Source organism: Crinia signifera, chromosome 9 (assembly GCF_055691185.1).
Source record: "Crinia signifera chromosome 9, ASM5569118v1, whole genome shotgun sequence".
Taxonomy (NCBI): domain Eukaryota; kingdom Metazoa; phylum Chordata; class Amphibia; order Anura; family Myobatrachidae; genus Crinia; species Crinia signifera.
In genome coordinates this window covers 16,085,244-16,102,387 of record NC_139225.1, presented here as the reverse complement: position 1 = coordinate 16,102,387, position 17,144 = coordinate 16,085,244, and the positions used below count along the sequence as shown (strand labels likewise).

General features: G+C 46.1%; 1 protein-coding gene across 1 annotated transcript in view; it reads right to left on the bottom strand.

The window, feature by feature from the left end:
* LOC146037184 (ectonucleoside triphosphate diphosphohydrolase 8-like) overlaps positions 1 to 17,144 on the bottom strand; it is a 37,123-nt gene that overhangs the window by 4,316 nt on the left and 15,663 nt on the right. Inside the window, exons 3-9 of the mRNA XM_083161161.1 lie at positions 12,442 to 12,559; positions 7,102 to 7,252; positions 4,978 to 5,137; positions 4,671 to 4,901; positions 2,826 to 3,083; positions 936 to 1,046; positions 24 to 161 (exon numbers count right to left, since the gene is read on the bottom strand). Of these exons, the coding sequence (XP_083017287.1) occupies positions 24 to 161; positions 936 to 1,046; positions 2,826 to 3,083; positions 4,671 to 4,901; positions 4,978 to 5,137; positions 7,102 to 7,252; positions 12,442 to 12,559 (1,167 nt within the window). The remainder of the gene's footprint in view (positions 1 to 23; positions 162 to 935; positions 1,047 to 2,825; positions 3,084 to 4,670; positions 4,902 to 4,977; positions 5,138 to 7,101; positions 7,253 to 12,441; positions 12,560 to 17,144) is intronic.

Below are 17,144 nucleotides of genomic sequence, written 5' to 3'. Positions count from 1 at the left end.
TGTTACACAATGACAGTACACACCTGTTTAGCGAAATGTATACTGCTCCACGTCTGGCTGTCAAACTTGTACCCGTCCAGGAGCAGCGTGAGGATGTACATAGCAGAGGTGCAGTATTCCAGCAGCCGTTTCCTGTTCTCCAGGGGGTAAGTGGCGCTGAGCTGGAAGCGGCAGGAGAATGTGTTAGCGCATAGGACAGCATCTCCACAACTATGATATAAAAATGACATGCGCGGGGGGAGCGAAAAAATAAGAATAATCCCCTATGGCCCTTATTCTGATTGAGTCGGACGGCCGCGTGTTCGGTCGGACGGCCAATGTATTGTGTTTGCCCATGTGCAGAGGTGTTTCTGCGCATGTGTCAACGCCTCGCACGTCCGAATACGGCGTGAGTTCCGTGCAGAAAATGATCGGTCGGAACCGTCCGAGCAGGGGGTGGAGAGGGGCGTGAAGGGCTGTTTGGGCTCATTACCATATACGTACGCCCCACGTTTCATGGGCGTTCCCATGAAAACGCTGGGCGTACATATGTTAAGCCGGCCGTGACGCACGTGTGGCGGGCGGACAGCTGACATAGCCGGATGACAGCTGCCCGCCCATATCCCTGCTTTCACACGGAAAAATGTCCGACTGGTCTGGAGCACTCAGTGCTGTCTGACCGCTCGGTCCTTCATTCGATGGTCAGCGACTATCGGAGGATGGGGGAGGTTCCCACAGATGGGGGGAGGTGTTCACATGAAACATCCACTCGCGCTCCGTTTGCTTGGCATCTTACCGAATTCGGATGGTGTGAGCGATCCGTACGGTAGGCGGGGCTAAGAACACTCGGTTCCTGTCTGAAATACGCATCCGTCCGACTCAACTAGAATAAGGCCCTATGTGTGGAAGGAATTGCGCAGTGCTCATATTCTGTAGTACATCTGCCCAGACCTTACCTCGGCCCAGTTACTGGAGCAGTATTGCCAGACGGAGCTGTTGGTCGCACCCAGGGACTGTCCGCAGGTCAGGTTTAGGAAGCTGAAGGTGTAGTAGAAAGCAGAGAAGGCCTGCGAGGAGACATGAGTGGGGAGACATGAGCGGGGAGACATGAGCGGGGAGACACGAGCGGGGAGACACGAGCGGGGAGACACGAGCGGGGAGACGTGAGCGGGGTGTTATTGGGTCGACATAGAAATGGTATAAGCCAAAATGTGTCCACTTCACAGTCTGTGACCACAACTGGTGACAACGTGGCTACACTCGCCACGCTGCGGTCAGTGTTCCTATACCCAGTCTAAGGGCAGACGTATCAAGCTTCAAAAAGTGATAAAATGGAGAATCTGCTCCTAACTGCCAAGTTACACACTGGGTTTGAATAATTTCATTTAGGAGCTGATTGACTGGTTGTTTGTCACTCTCCATTTTATCACTTTTTTTAAGCTTGCTACATCTGGCCCTTTACATAGGAGATAAATAAAGCAAGAGTTGGGAAAAATTTGAAACAAACTTGGGTCGATCATTTCTGTCAACCTTTTTCCTTTCAACCTTTTGACCATGTCGATATAATGCATGTCAAACGATTGACCATCTAACTAGACCCTAACTATCCATTGACTGGAACCTGAAATCTCTAGTCGTACAAAGGGCCTGATTCATGACATGTGCACCCGGGTAACACCATGCTGTACTGCAGAGGGCAGATGTAACTGGGCACCAGGGTAACACAATGCTGCACTGCAGGGGGGGCATATGTAACATGTGCACCTAGGTAACACCATGCTGCACTGCAGAGGGCAGATGTAACTGGGCACCTAGCCCATATTACACTGTTACATCATAGTTACCTCCCCTCCTGCATTCTGCAGGAGACTCCCTGACATAGCAGCAATCTCCCTCTCTCCCTCATTAGTCTAGCAATCTCCCTCATGTCACCTAGCCCACATTACACAGTTACACCATAGTTACCTCCCCTCCTGCATTCTGCAGGAGACTCCCTGACATAGCAGCAATCTCCCTCTCTCCCTCATTAGTCTAGCAATCTCCCTCATGTCACCTAGCCCACATTACACAGTTACACCATAGTTACCTCCCCTCCTGCATTCTGCAGGAGACTCCCTGACATAGCAGCAATCTCCCTCTCTCCCTCATTAGTCTAGCAATCTCCCTCATGTTACATATTTGGGGAAAAAGGAATGAGAGATAGATACATTTACATTGACTCATCAGCCCCATTTCCCAGCACTTTACCAAGTATAGTGTCTCTTACTAACTTTGGGGCTCATCTACATTTGGATATAAGTCATTGTAAAAGATTCCTCTCAGATGCAGCAGTACACAGCCACGCTTCTAGGTGCCACGTTCACTATCTCTTTTCACAATCTCTCCATATAGGGAACTAGACACACCCCTTTGGGTGGAGTATGACACGCCCCCTCAATGGGGCGCTGTGCAAAATTCTATTACGAACTATAATCTCCCTGAAACTATATTTCAAAAGTAGGCAAGTATGACCTAGGTAACATCATGCTGCACTGCTGGGGGCAGATGTAACATGTGCACCTGGTTAACGTCATGCTGCACTGCTGGTGTCAGATGTAACAAGTTGCAGAGAGAGTTACATGGTGAGTTCCAGACACAGTTACTTGCTGTTTTTGCTTTGCTGACAGACATGAATCAGACCGAACGTACCCAGCTCATAAATCCACTTTATGGTTTCATAGAGCACTTGCCCATCGTGGCGTACTTTGTACTGTGCCCACCTTGTACACTGGAGCAAGACATTCTAAATTCCACCCTACACCCAGGAAGGCACTACGCCAGTGGGCACTACGCCAGTCCCCACTTACATAGAACTCCCCGTGCACAGGCGGCTGGTACACCCCGTTAAAGGAGCAGGAATTGCTGGTGCAGGCTGAGAAGTTGAAGATCTGCTTGACGGTAGCCTGGCACTCGGGAGGGTCCCCGGTTCCCACCACAGTGACATTGGGTCCCAAGTTGCTGGGGGCTGATCTCACACAGGGACTGTTGTAGACAGAGGCCAGGGAGACGTTGGCGGTGTAGCCTCGCGGGTAGCAAGGGTGGCTGACAGTCGCTGAACTTTGCGTCTAAAAAGAACAGAAATTATTTAACTTACAACAGATAGAGAGCGAATTGAGGGATAACAGCGCCGACAGCGAAGGGGGTCTACCTATCCCTGAATAACGATGCATTATATCCTATGTGCACCAACCCAGCGCATATGATGCAAGGTCCAGGTGTACGCATACCGTTCCGTGAAGAGGTCCGTCCAGTATAATCAGCAGGTAGTTGTGTCTACAGACGCTCAGTCTAATGGGGCCTACACATAGGTTGGGATCATTTGGTCTACAACATGATGGTCGACAGTCATTAGGTCGACATGGGAAAATGTCGACATGGGTATAGGTCGACATTGGAAAATGTCGACATGGCTCTTGGCTGAAAGGTCATTAGTTCGACAGGTCATTAGTTCGACAATTGAGAAAAAAAGATAACTGGGTTATCTAGGTGGAGGCGCAACAGATAGAGCTGTGTGGTCAAGCAGCAGTACAAAATATGGGGGTGTCACTCCCCAATAGAGACAAACAGAACAAGATATGGAAGTGACTGCGCTAAAAATGGTATGCTACTCACATCGATAATCAAAGTATTTAATATGCAATTTAACCATACAATATAAAAAATGGTTTTAAAACGGATATGAGTATATCTTTAAAACATGTGGGGAGGGGGAAAAAAAGGGTATCAAGGGGTGACTTTTTGACTGGTTTGAATCACCTGGGGCTGACTGACTGGACCCACCATTTCACTTCTGCCACAATACCGTCTAAAACCTCCAAACATATTTTTGGACTTTTTTGGCTTGTTGGATTCAAAACCATTACTGTGACACTGATTCCAAAATATCCAAAGATACCTCATACCACCTATTGGGCTACAGAATTTGCAGAAAAACCTTGCACTCTCCATTTGGACAGCCAACGGGGCAATTGGAGCCACCATTCCCACCAAACTTCAGTGAGGTACTTTAAACGAAAAAAAGGACTACCACTTAACCAACTGGCATAACAATACGGTACCGTATGAACTATCAAACCAGTCAAAAAGTCACCCCTTGATACCCTTTTTTTTCCCCCTCCCCACATGTTTTAAAGATATACTCATATCCGTTTTAAAACCATTTTTTATATTGTATGGTTAAATTGCATATTAAATACTTTGATTATCGATGTGAGTAGCATACCATTATTAGCGCAGTCACTTCCATATCTTGTTCCATTAGTTCGACAATGTCTAGGTCGACAGTGAAAAGGTCGACATGGGGTTTTTCCCCTGTTTTTTTTACCTGAATGTCAACACAGTCGACATGGACACAGTTTAAAGTGCTCTGCATACCCTCTCATGCGACAGGCACACTATTTTATTCTCCCACCACGCCCCAGTGGATGGTAGATGAATGTCAGACATAATTAGAGGGCAGGATGTACTGAGACGTCTAAAGAACCCGTGTGTCAAAGTTGCCGCTAGCAACCAAATCATCTCGTTGTTGTTTTTTATAGACTGTAGATAAGTGATAGAAGCTGGTTTAAAGGGACAACTTCTGAAATTGGCCTGATGGATCTTCCCCCCGCCCCGGGGATGTCCTTGGATTGTGGGACCTCTATATTCCGTACCTCTATGAGGTGTGCAAGCAGTTGCTTCATTGCCTGGTCTTGGCCATAGCAGAGGTAGCTGTTGGTGTATATGGTGTAGTCATAGCCGTACAGTCTGTAAAACATCTCCGTGCTTTTGTCTTCAATGACCCCTTGAGGCTGGAATGTCATTTGGGTGGAGGCACCTCCAAGGTCCATGGCACCAAACGTCAGGGCTTGCTTGGGATGTATCCAGCTCTGTATGTATGTATACTGGGGCACAAGGAAAAGACGCTCAGATCATGGATTGGGGGGGGGAGAGGTGAAAGGTGACAACTTGACCACTGACCTGTATGAGGGTTCCCAGGAGATAGTTCACGGTGATCCAGCCTAAGGAGCCCTCCTCCTTTCCATCCAGTATTCGGGCTCCGCGGAAGTTCACTGGATACTTGCTGAGAGTTTTCGAGACTTCTTCAAATATGCGCTGGGATTTGGTCTGGTTCTGCAAGCTGAGAGCATAGTTAGAGTCTGGCTGTCAGTCCAGAAGAGCAGAGAAAACACAACCCATCTAGCAGTCTGTGTATAAATATGTGTTATATTATATATATATATATATGCAGCTAACAAGGGTAAGCCAAACAATGGGCCTAATTCAGACTTTAATCAACCAGACTAATTTTGTTCTCAAAATGGGTAAAATCATGCTGCACTGCAGGTGGGGCAGATGTAACAGGTGCAGAGAGAGTTCAATTTGGGTGAGGTGTGTTGAAACTAATTTGCAGTCTAAGAATAAAACAGCCAGTATTTACCCTGCACAGAAACAAAATAAACCCAAACCCAACTCTCTCTGCACATATTACATCTGCCCCATCTGCAGTGCAGCATGGTTCTGCAAAACAAATGCAAGTAACTTTGTATTTGGAACAAACCATTTTGCCATGCAGGCAGACATCTATATAGTTTATGTGTAGGGTAAATTCTGGTTGCTTTTGCATGTAGCCCACACATGTCTGACTGCTTTATCTATACACTGCAATATAGATTTCAGTTTGGATATCCACCACTTAAATCTAACGCTCTCTGCACCTGTTACATCTGCCCCCCTGCAGTGCAGCAGGGAGCGAGTGCAAGGTTGCGGGGTTAGTGGTGACTTTAGTGAGATCACCCAGGTAAGAACCAACAGGAGCTTCATAATCTCCCTGATTAGCTCCCATTTAAAAGAGTACAGACAGGGCTATTTTTCAGCAGGCTCCAGCAGGAACTGAGGCCCTTATTCTAGTTCACTCTTTCTGACAAAATATTTCTTAGATGGACAAAACCATGTGCACTGCAGGTGAGGCAGGTGTTACTTGTGCAGAGAGAATTAGATTTGGGTGGGGTTTTACACCTGCCTCACCTGCAGTGCAAATGGTTTTGTCCATCTAAGAAATATTTTGTCAGAAAGAGTGAACTAGAATAAGGGCCTCAGTTCCTGCTGGAGCCTCAGCCTGCTGAAAAATAGCCCTGAGTACAGATAAAAGGACATTGGGCAAGTCCCCTGGATCCTGCCTCCAATGGGCACACCACTCTGTAGTCCCTGGACCTGCCTGCATGGTCTGGCAACAAGTGGATGATCCGGGGAGGGTTATGTTATGTATGACCATACTGAGGACACCTGAGGTCTCGCCAGGCATGCTGGGAGTTCCAGGAGGGAGGAGGGGGGGGGGGGGGGGGGGTGCCTATTTTGTCAGTCCTGGACCCTGCTTATTCTGATGGCAGCCCAAAACAAAATAACTGACCTTGGGCCAATAGCAAAACAAATGTTGCGGAAATACTGCTGTAACAATATTTAATTACTCTACAATTAGTTGTCATGAAAACAAGCGTAGCGCCTGTTTTACATGTTATCATGACAGACTGGGAAGTGATCTGCTTGGGTTCTTCTGATGAAGCGAGGCTTTGTTACATCAGCAGCAACCAAAGAGTATGAGAGCTCCCGGCCGTCTGTACTCGGGAGGTTAATGTCCTCCCTGAGTCTCGTGGGCTCTGATTGGGTCACACAGTACACCCAGGAGCAGAATCAGAGCAAACCTAGAGCCACGTTATATTGCTAAGCAGGGGCGGACTGGCCCACCGCTATACAGGGGAAATCCCTTATGGGCTCCGTGCTTGAAGGCCCCACCCCCTCCTCTAGTAGTAACTTAGTGGAGCAGGATCATAGATGGCGCTTAGATCTCTCTAGGGAACTATACCCTCTTCATTCACCCCTGGTCCAGATATGAGACGTCCTCTGCATACTATATAATAAACGGCTAGCGCTGCTCCTCACCTCTATAGGGGGAATTCAAGTGTTGTGCACCCTGGCGGCCACTAGGTGTTGACCACAGCCTTGGGCGCTAACATTACCGTTATGTTGTTACGTCACCGTGACGGGCTGATAACCGCTACTGCCCATATTTATACAGTTACAGTACTGTTGGGGACACAGACTCACTTCAGAAGCCTCATTCCGGCAGTCGCCCCCAGCGAGGTGGTGGTCTCCTTGTGCTGGTCCGTAGGGATAATGGCCAGCACCTCGTCCATGCAGGGCTTCAGGATCTCCCCGGCCTGAGCTGGGTCATCAGCGTAGGAGGACAGGCCCAAACCTGCCGGCAGGATAACACTATCAGTATGTACTAAATGGTGTATAATACGCATTCATCTGTGGCTAATGCCCTCATAAGGTCCCGGCTATATTACGCAGGGTCCCAGAGGAATGGGACCTCCTAATAGCTAGTATGAATGACCCCTGGACACGATACTATAGGTGTATAATACACCTACCTTCACATGGCACGGCAGGGTCCCATATCAGCAGAGAGCATTATGGGCAAGAACAAGGAGCAACCAATCAACTGTCAGCTTAAATGATTTAGATGAATTTAGACGATGAAAGCCCATTTCTGATTGGCTGCTGCTGTGCACTATTGCAGATTTGTAATTTCAGGGTAAATAGCCTGATTATATAATATACAGTATATATATATATATATATATATATATATATATATATATATATATATATATATATATATATATATATATATATATAATTATCAGGCCTAAAATTCTATAATTAATATATCTGTCCCGTAGCCTTGTAGTAACAACCCAACACTATCACTGTCTGCTCCAGTGTGGTGTGTATAGAGGCTGAGTACCCGCATTTAGGTGGAGGGGGGCTCAGTAGATCTCCTGGATCAGACATAGGGGAGCATTACAGCAAAGGATCTCTTGGATCAGACATAGAGGATCATTACAACAGAGGATCTCCTGGATCAGACATAGGGGAGCATTACAGCAGAGGATCTCCTGGATCAGACATAGAGGATCATTACAACAGAGGATCTCCTGGATCAGACATGGGGGGGAGCATTACAGTAGACCAGGGGTCTTCAACCCATGGCCCGCGGGCCACGAGTGGCCCACTGACTTGTAGTGAGTGGCCCGCCCCCTCTTGCCAACCCTGTAAAAAAAAAATCCTTCCGCATTAGTCCACTTTGCTGTGGGACACGGCGGAAGTTAGATGTGCAGTGGCTGAAGGGGACTGTGCGCGCACATGCGCATTGTATATTTACGGACGCCGTGTACCTGGCCCGCCTCTCTATTTTCACTTTGTTAAGCGGGAGTGACAGCCACAGCCAGCCCTCTGATGGAGCTCTCCTGCATCTGCCGTACAGTGCAGCACATTAAGGTTCTCAAGGGGAGGGGGGCTGTCTGCAATGCGGTGCTGTCTATGGGGGGAGGGGGCGGGCTGGCAGTGCAATGTGGTGCTGACTATGGGGAGGGGGCTGGCAGCTGCAATGTGGTGCTGACTATGAGGGGGGGCTATCTGGCTGTGTGGTGCTGACTATGGGAGGGCTGGCAGGCTGGGCAATGCTGTGCTGACTATGAGGGGACAGTACTGGGGCATTTTGTGAGGGACACTACTGGTGGTATTTTATTATGGACACTACTAGTGGCATTTAGAAGCACTGCTGGGGGCATCATATGTATAAGCAGGAGCATTGGGGGCATTATAGTGCAATGGGCATCATGGTGTGAGGCATAATGTGCAATGGGCATCATGTTGTGTGGATTAATGTGTAATGGGCATTATGTTGTGTGCATTAATGTGTAATGGGTATCACGGTGTGTGTCATAATGTGTAATGGGCATCATTGTGTGTGGCATAATGTGTAATGTGCATTATAGTGTGGCATTATGTGTAATGGGAATTGCAGTGTGTGGCATAATATGTAATGGACATTACGCTGTGTGGCGCAATGGGCATCACGGTGTGTGGCATAATGTGTAATGGGCATCATGGTGTAATGGGCCTTCATGTTTATATGTCACTGTGCGGCCTTCAGCCAACCAACTTAAGCGTGGAAGGACAACAACCATTCTTGCGGTAACCAATGTCTGGTCATTCAGGTTGCAAAAGTGAGGTGTCAGGTAATTGTATTCCTGCTAGTTCACCCTCCTTATAATTAGGCCACACCCCTTGTTACGGGGCACGCAATTTCATCAATATTAAATTATGTATTGTAGTGGGGCCCACATTTTTTTCTGTTCGCACTGGAAACAGCCCTGGTGCTGACTACTGGGGAGGGTGTGTGTATGTGTATGGGCAGCTGTGCAAACTATCTATGCGGCTGTCTATCTATAAAGGGCTGTGCTTTATGGGGGCTGTGATGCCTATCTATGAAGGGCTGTGCTAAATTCCACAGTAGAGCTTAGTGGCCCTCGGGCTTCATTGAATTTTTTAATGTGGCCCACACTGTCTTAAAGGTTGAAGACCCCTGCAGTAGACCATCTCCTGGATCAGACAGGGGGGGGGGGGGGGCTGTACAGCAGAGGATCTCCTGGATCAGACATAGGGGACCAGTACAGCAGATGATCTCCTGGATCAGACATAGAGGAGCATTAGAACAGAGGAACTCTTGGATCAGACATGGGTGGGAGCATTACAGTAGTGGATCTCCTGGATCAGATATAGGGGAACATTACAGCAGAGGATCTCTTGGATCAGACATGGGTGGGAGCATTACAGTAGTGGATCTCCTGGATCAGATATAGGGGAACATTACAGCAGAGGATCTCTTGGATCAGACATGGGGGGGGGGGGGGGGGGGCAGTACAGCAGAGGATCTCCTGGATCAGACATAGGGGACCAGTACAGCAGATGATCTCCTGGATCAGACATGGAGGGACCGGTACAGCAGAGGATCTCCTGGATCAGACATAGAGGAGCATTACAACAGAGGATCTCCTGGATCAGACATGGGGGACCAGTACCGCGGAGGATCCCCTGGATCAGACATAGGGGAGCATTACAGCAGAGGATCTTCTGGACCAGACATAGGGGGCATTACAGCAAAGGATCCCCTGGATCAGACATGGCGGGACCGGTACAGCAGAGGATCCCCTGGATCAGACATAGTGGAGCATTACAGCAGAGGATCCCCTGGATCAGACATGGCGGGACCAGTGCAGTAGAGGATCTGCTGGATCAGATATGGGAGGGGGGGGGGATCATTACAGCAGGAGATCCCCTGGATCAGACATGGCGGGTCACGTACAGCAGAGGATCCCCTGGATCAGATATGGGGAGATCATTACAGCAGGAGATCCCCTGGATCAGACATGGGGGAATCTCCCCTGCTGTGTTCCCTGCACGCTGAGCTCATACCGGGAAGGTACAGGAGGCCCTATGGACGTGTTCCAATCTCTGACAGCCCTGTCAATATTTATCTTTCCCAGACCTTTATACGTTATTGATCAACAGCCTAAATTGGCAAAGTCAAGTACAGAGCACAGGAGCAGCGAGAACCCCTTATGTGCTGGGCCATGTAATACTGTATACTGAGGGGTCTATGTACTAAGCCTAGGAAAGTGATACAGGGGGAGATAGAAAGAGAAAAAGTACCAGCCAACCAGCTCCTAACTGCCATGTCATGGGCTGGCATCTCCTCTCACTTTATCTCTCTCCAAAAAATAGTACATAGACTCCTGAAACTTCTATACTCTGTAATTGGGAGCCGCGGAACCCTTGCAGCGCTATATAAATAATCGGGTCTGTGAGCCACACCCCATAGGGATGTCAGCAGGGGACTCCCTGTGATGTCACGTCCCTTCCCACAGGGTCTATCCTGCCAGAACCTGGTGCCACCAACCCTTGTGCCAACACTGTGTATTGTGGTTTCTTCAGTTCATTCACAAAACAAGCCTTGAAGAGTGATAGAGTGAGAGTGATAAAGTAGCAGCAAACCAGCTTCTAACTGGCATTTTTCAAACACAGCCTGTAACACGACAGGAGCTTATTGGTCGGTACTTTATCTCTCTCCAAGACTTTGTACACAGCCCCCAGAGTCTGATGTCGCCCCAGCCCTGTCGGCTATGAGTATTCTGCCCAGTTTTCTGCTGCCAGTCCCATATGGACTATACAGTATATAACGTTATCCCACACCCGGTGAGAGCGCAGCAGCTAACTGCCAATCACATTGTGTTATTGCAAGAGACTTGCTAGACCTGCTCCAACCATCTGCTCCACCTGCTCCAACAATCTGCTCCACCTGTGTCACCGTTACCTGCCCACTGCTACATTCTTATGGTGACAGGTGACCTTCGGAGATGTGATAAAATATGTCGCAACTCATTTTCCCAGGTACTTTTTACAAGCTCGTCAAGTTGTCTTATCCGGCCTGTCGCTAGCGGTTAATCCGCCAACAGAAAAGAAGACGTCACCTACGGCTAAAGTAATCAGCCGCGCCCGTCCTGGTTCACAATGCCCTCTAGGCCCTAATTCCTGCGGGGCCCCAAGAGACAGATGCATGAAACCTTTTACTAAGACAAATAACGCCAGTATGGTGTAAAAATAAAGGGCCTAATTCGAATAAGCTCGCTAAGCAGCGAAGATTCACATAGCCCTGCACATGTGTAGGAGAATATCGGTCCCCGGAGCAAATGTGCCGGGGGCCGAGTAACCCAAAATCAGTTCTTTATTTGTCATGAGCGACATCGCAGGGACGGCTGCACTTTCTGGGTGGTATAGAGATGTCTGTTTCCCTAGATCCAGCACAGACAGGGTTAAATCATTGGATTATAGACCGGCTTCACTTTATTATCCCTACGGTGTGTTATCTTCTCTGTCTCTGTTTTATTGGGTATAGGTCAAAGGGTCGTCTCAATTAAGGTCGACAGGGTTTATGTTGACACCTGAAATAGGTTAACATGGGTACAGTCGACATCGTTGGAAGATCGACACAAGCGTTGTGTCAGGAATAAGCATAAACCATTACACAATTAAGGAGTCTGCGTTGCCGGCTTTACTGTTATGGTTTATGTTAATTCCTGGGCGCCATGGGATCAGCGCTGGCGATTCCCCCAGGCGTAAAGTCGTAGCCTGGAAATCTTCCGGGGAGGCCAGTGATGTCAGCGCAGCTGGCCCCAGATTTTCAGGCGCCCCATTTAGGTGGATAACATATGACGATGGTCAACATGATTTTTTTTTCAAGATTTGAACTTTTTTTTTGTGGACTAGGATTGAGCATGGCACAGAGACAGAAGCATGGCGAGCGATGCCAGGGACCGCCGTGCACTGACTGGAGGTCCCTGTGCCACAAGATAAAAATTGACAACTAAAAATCCTAATCAAACGCATGACCTTTTCATGTGTCGGCATTCCCCCCCCCCCCCCCAGGCGCAGTAGGTGGGAGAGTGAGCAAGTCTGAAGCAATATCCTCACAGTTTGACATTTATATATTTGTGGCATTTACATCAGAAAAGCAAAATATTAGTGCAATAGACGCACCTTGAACCTCACACGTATAGATCTGGGTGACAATCCCGGTGTCGTTCTCCTTGTGTGCCGGCCACTGGTAGACATAGAGTGAGGTGTGGGAGGAGCCAGCATCAAACACCAAGCCGTACTGTAAGAGAACAGAACACCTGTACTGTAATAAAGTGTAATAAAACGCAGAAAAACCGACTATACTGTACTGTAATACTGTGCAATACAACGCTAAATACAGACTACACCGTGCTGTAATACAATGCTACATTACTGACTATACTGTACTGTAATACTGTGTAATACAACGCTAAATACAGACTACACCGTGCTGTAATACAATGCTACATTACCGACTATACTGTACTGTAATACTGTGCAATACAACGCTAAATACAGACTACACCGTGCTGTAATACAATGCTACATTACCGACTATACTGTACTGTAATACTGTGTAATACAATGCTAAATACAGACTACACCGTGCTGTAATACAATGCTACATTACCGACTATACTGTACTGTAATACTGTGTAATACAATGCTAAATACAGACTACACCGTGCTGTAATACAATGCTACATTACCGACTATACTGTACTGTAATACTGTGTAATACAATGCTAAATACAGACTACACCGTGCTGTAATACAATGCTACATTACCGACTATACTGTACTGTAATACTGTGCAATACAACGCTAAATACAGACTACACCGTGCTGTAATACAATGCTACATTACCGACTATACCATGGGTCTTCAACCTGTGGCCCTCCAGATGTTGTGAAACTACATGTTCCAGCATGCATTGCCACATTTTTTCCTATAAGAGCATGCCAAAACTGTCAGGGCATGCTGGGACATGTAGTTCCACAACATCTGGAGGGCCACAGGTTGAAGACCTGTGGACTATACTGTACTGTAATACTGTGTAATACAATGCTAAATACAGACTACACCGTGCTGTAATACAATGCTACATTACCGACTATACTGTACTGTAATACTGTGTAATACAATGCTAAATACAGACTACACTGCGCTGTAATACAATGCTACATTACCGACTATACTGTACTGTAATACTGTGCAATACAACGCTAAATACAGACTACACCGTGCTGTAATACAATGCTACATTACCTACTGTACTGTACTGTAATACTGTGTACCAGAGGTGTAACTATAGCACCGCAGCCCCCGAGGCCGCGGGGGGGGGGGGGGGGGCGCTGTGCATGTGTGGGCGCCGGGGGGCTGTGGTGCTATAGTTAGCCCCCTCCCGTCCGCCCATCTGCCGCCAGCCAATCCGCCGCCCGCAGCCTTACCTGACTTCACTGGTCCCGTCCCGGCTCCCTTGCTGGCTTCATTCTTCTGCTAATGAGACGGACCACAATAAAATGTCCGCCCCATATAGCAGACAGTTCTCTGAAACTGTCTGCTGTATGGGGGCGGATATTTTGTGTTGGTCCGTCTCACTAGCAGAAGAATGAAGCCAGCAAGGGAGCCGGGACGGGACCAGCAAGACAGGTAAGGCTGCGGGTGGGGGGTGCGGCGGGGGGCGCCCCTCATTAACGGCGGGGGGCACCCAATTCATAGTTACGCCACTGCTGTGTACTACAACGCTATAATACAGACTACAACATACTGTAATACAGTGTAATATAACACTACAATACAGACTACACCATACCGTAATACAACACTACAATACAGACTACATCACTCTGTAATACTGTGTAATACAACGCTGCAACACCGACTATACTGTACTGTAATACTGTGTAATACATCGCTAAATACAGACTGCACCATGCTGTAATCCAATGCTACAATACTGCGACTATACTGTATTGTAGCGTTGTAATACTGTGTAATGCAATGCTACAATACAGACTATACCATAATGTAATACAGTGTAATGCAACACTGCAATACAGACTACAGCATACTGTAATACTGTGTAATGCAACGCTACAATACAGACTACAGCACCATACTGTTGTACAACACTACAATACAGACTTCACCGTACTGTTATACTGTGTAATACAATGCTACAATACAGACTAAATCATACTGTAATACGGAGTAATACAATTCTATAATACAGACTACATTGCAATGTAATACTGTGTAATACAACACTACAATACAGTACTGTAATAAAGTGTTATACATAAATTCATGCTGCAATACAGACTACGCCATACCACAATACAGACTACATCCTACTATTATACTGTGTAATACAATGCTACAATACAGACTACGAAAGAAAAACTACATCCTTTGAAGTGAATGGTATTAAGCATAAAATTAATCAATTTATTACTTGCCATTCCCGTAACGTCATATACCTTTTAGAGTGTGAATGTAATCTCATATACATCGGAAAAACAACTAGAAACCTCAAACTCAGGTCAGCTGAGCACATATATAATGTACGAAAAGGCTTAATGACTCATCCACTATCGGAACACTTCACAAAAAAACATCAGAAATGTGAAGGGGCAATAAAAAGATTTCTAGGCATACAACAAGTTGTCAATAATTGGAAAAATAGAGACCTGGAAATAAAATTAGCCCAGAACGAAATGAAGTGGATTTTTCTTTTAAATACCCTTGCTCCAAACGGCCATAATGCAGACTTTGAGCTTAAATGGTTTTTAGAAGATTAAATGTTTTTATCATGTTTTATGAGTTACCAAATTTTACCCTGCATGAATTATTTGTTTTTATCTATTGCTTTTATCTACTTTTTATATATATCAATAATGTTTACATTTTTATCTTTTTCTTTCTTTTTTATATAACCATGGATTGTCCGTACCTCTGTACCAAGTTAGGGGGACTGGTATTCCCGGTATTTAGGGATGGACATTACCGGAATACAAAGTACGGTATAGACGGTAAGAGGAATTCCAGTCCACCCTATAATTAAACAAAGAATGTGGCTTATAGAAGATTTGCCAGCAAATTTGCCCTCAACAAAGATGGCCGAAAATCTATATCGTAATTGCAGAGGCATGGATAAGGAAATTCTGGCCACAATATGGAATCCTTTGGTGTTTATAAAGCTACCCTAGAGGTTTTTCTATGTCCAAGGAGCGCCTAAAAAGAAAAAGGAAGAGCTTAAAAGATCGCCGCATATTACCGCGAAACCGGAAGCGGAAGTGACATGACGCGACTTGGAACGCAAACAGGAAGTGCCGTGTGGAACGCACGGCACTTCCTGCCCGCGAAAATCGCGGAATACTGATTGGCTTTTGAGCTAACTAGAGCCCAGGAAGCAGGTATAAAAACGGCTTCTGGGCACATGACAAATATACCCAGCTTGAGAAAGAGGACATTATTGAAGTCCTCGAAACGCGTTGCTGATGACCACAAGCCACTGCACTTTCTGACCGAAGCACCTTGGCACCTGACACTTTATTGCATTTGCACTTTCCTGGAGACGCACAAGCACTTTACTGGGACTCTGGAAACTTTTTGGACGCAAGCTCACTGCGGTGGTGCCGCAGACTGGTTCCATCTTCAGTATAGCCCACCGCAGTGCATCCACATGGTGAGATACCCATTTATTTCCAGACGGTTAAAATTACATCTGAGACCAGAGTGCATCAACGTCCCCATAGGAGCATTGCAAACAGTGTTGTATTTTGTATTGCTTATTTTTTCGTATATGTTTTCTTTTATGCATCCATTGTATTTTAATAAATCCTGTTGAAATCAATTGGATTTGTGTCCCAATAACATCTTTTCAGGTGTAGTGCGCCAAACTCTATATAAACCTTTTTGTCTAGCATTCTAACTTTGGGGGTGGTGTACCCCCACATTATATTGGAGTTGGCTGCACTATATACCTGATTTATTGCGCTCCACCAACCACAACACCTTTTCTATCTACATACTACTTGTTTTACACCAAGTTGTGGTTAAAGGAGCAGCAAAGATGTTCTCTTTCAGAGAAAATAGAGGTAACTTGAGAGATATTTTTTCAACCTCTGACAGTAGCAATACTGTCACCAATGAAGGTGATACCTTCACAATATTAAGAAATTTGGAAAAATTATTCCTAAAGGAGAATCGTCTCTGGTGGGAAGTTACGGCTTTGGAGCAATATATGAGCAATGATTTGGTCCCAAAGGGTTTGAAATTGGAAAAAACACCATCTTTCAAATCCACTAGGGAGGATTTCCTTTGTGAATGGGACAAAATCATGCATAGTTGCTCCAAAGCACTCACTGAACTTATTATAAAAGAACGTCATATCGATCTTATTGACACCAATAAGGAGATAGATCGTCTGAAAAGAATATTAGAACCTCATGCAAATACTGAAGAAGTATTAAAAAGAGAAAAAGAAATTTTGTCCAAATTAGAAAAAAATACCAGAGAGTTACAGGTTAGAAAAAAGAAGAAATTCCAAAGGGATTTAGAACAAACTAAAAATAAAGGGGAAACCATCAATGAACCCATGCCCAACCCCACTCCCATACCAAAAATTCCCAGAAATAAAAAATGGAAGAGAAATCCTCAAAAAAACCACCCTTATGAGAACAATACTCAACAAGATAATTGGAGATACAGAAATAACATAAATAGAAAAATGGAGAGAACAGAAAGGGATCCAATTTGGACCACAAACGATAGATTTTTTAGAAATGGTCCACCCCACACACCTCAGAGGTGGAACCGACCCACCAATCCCATAAGA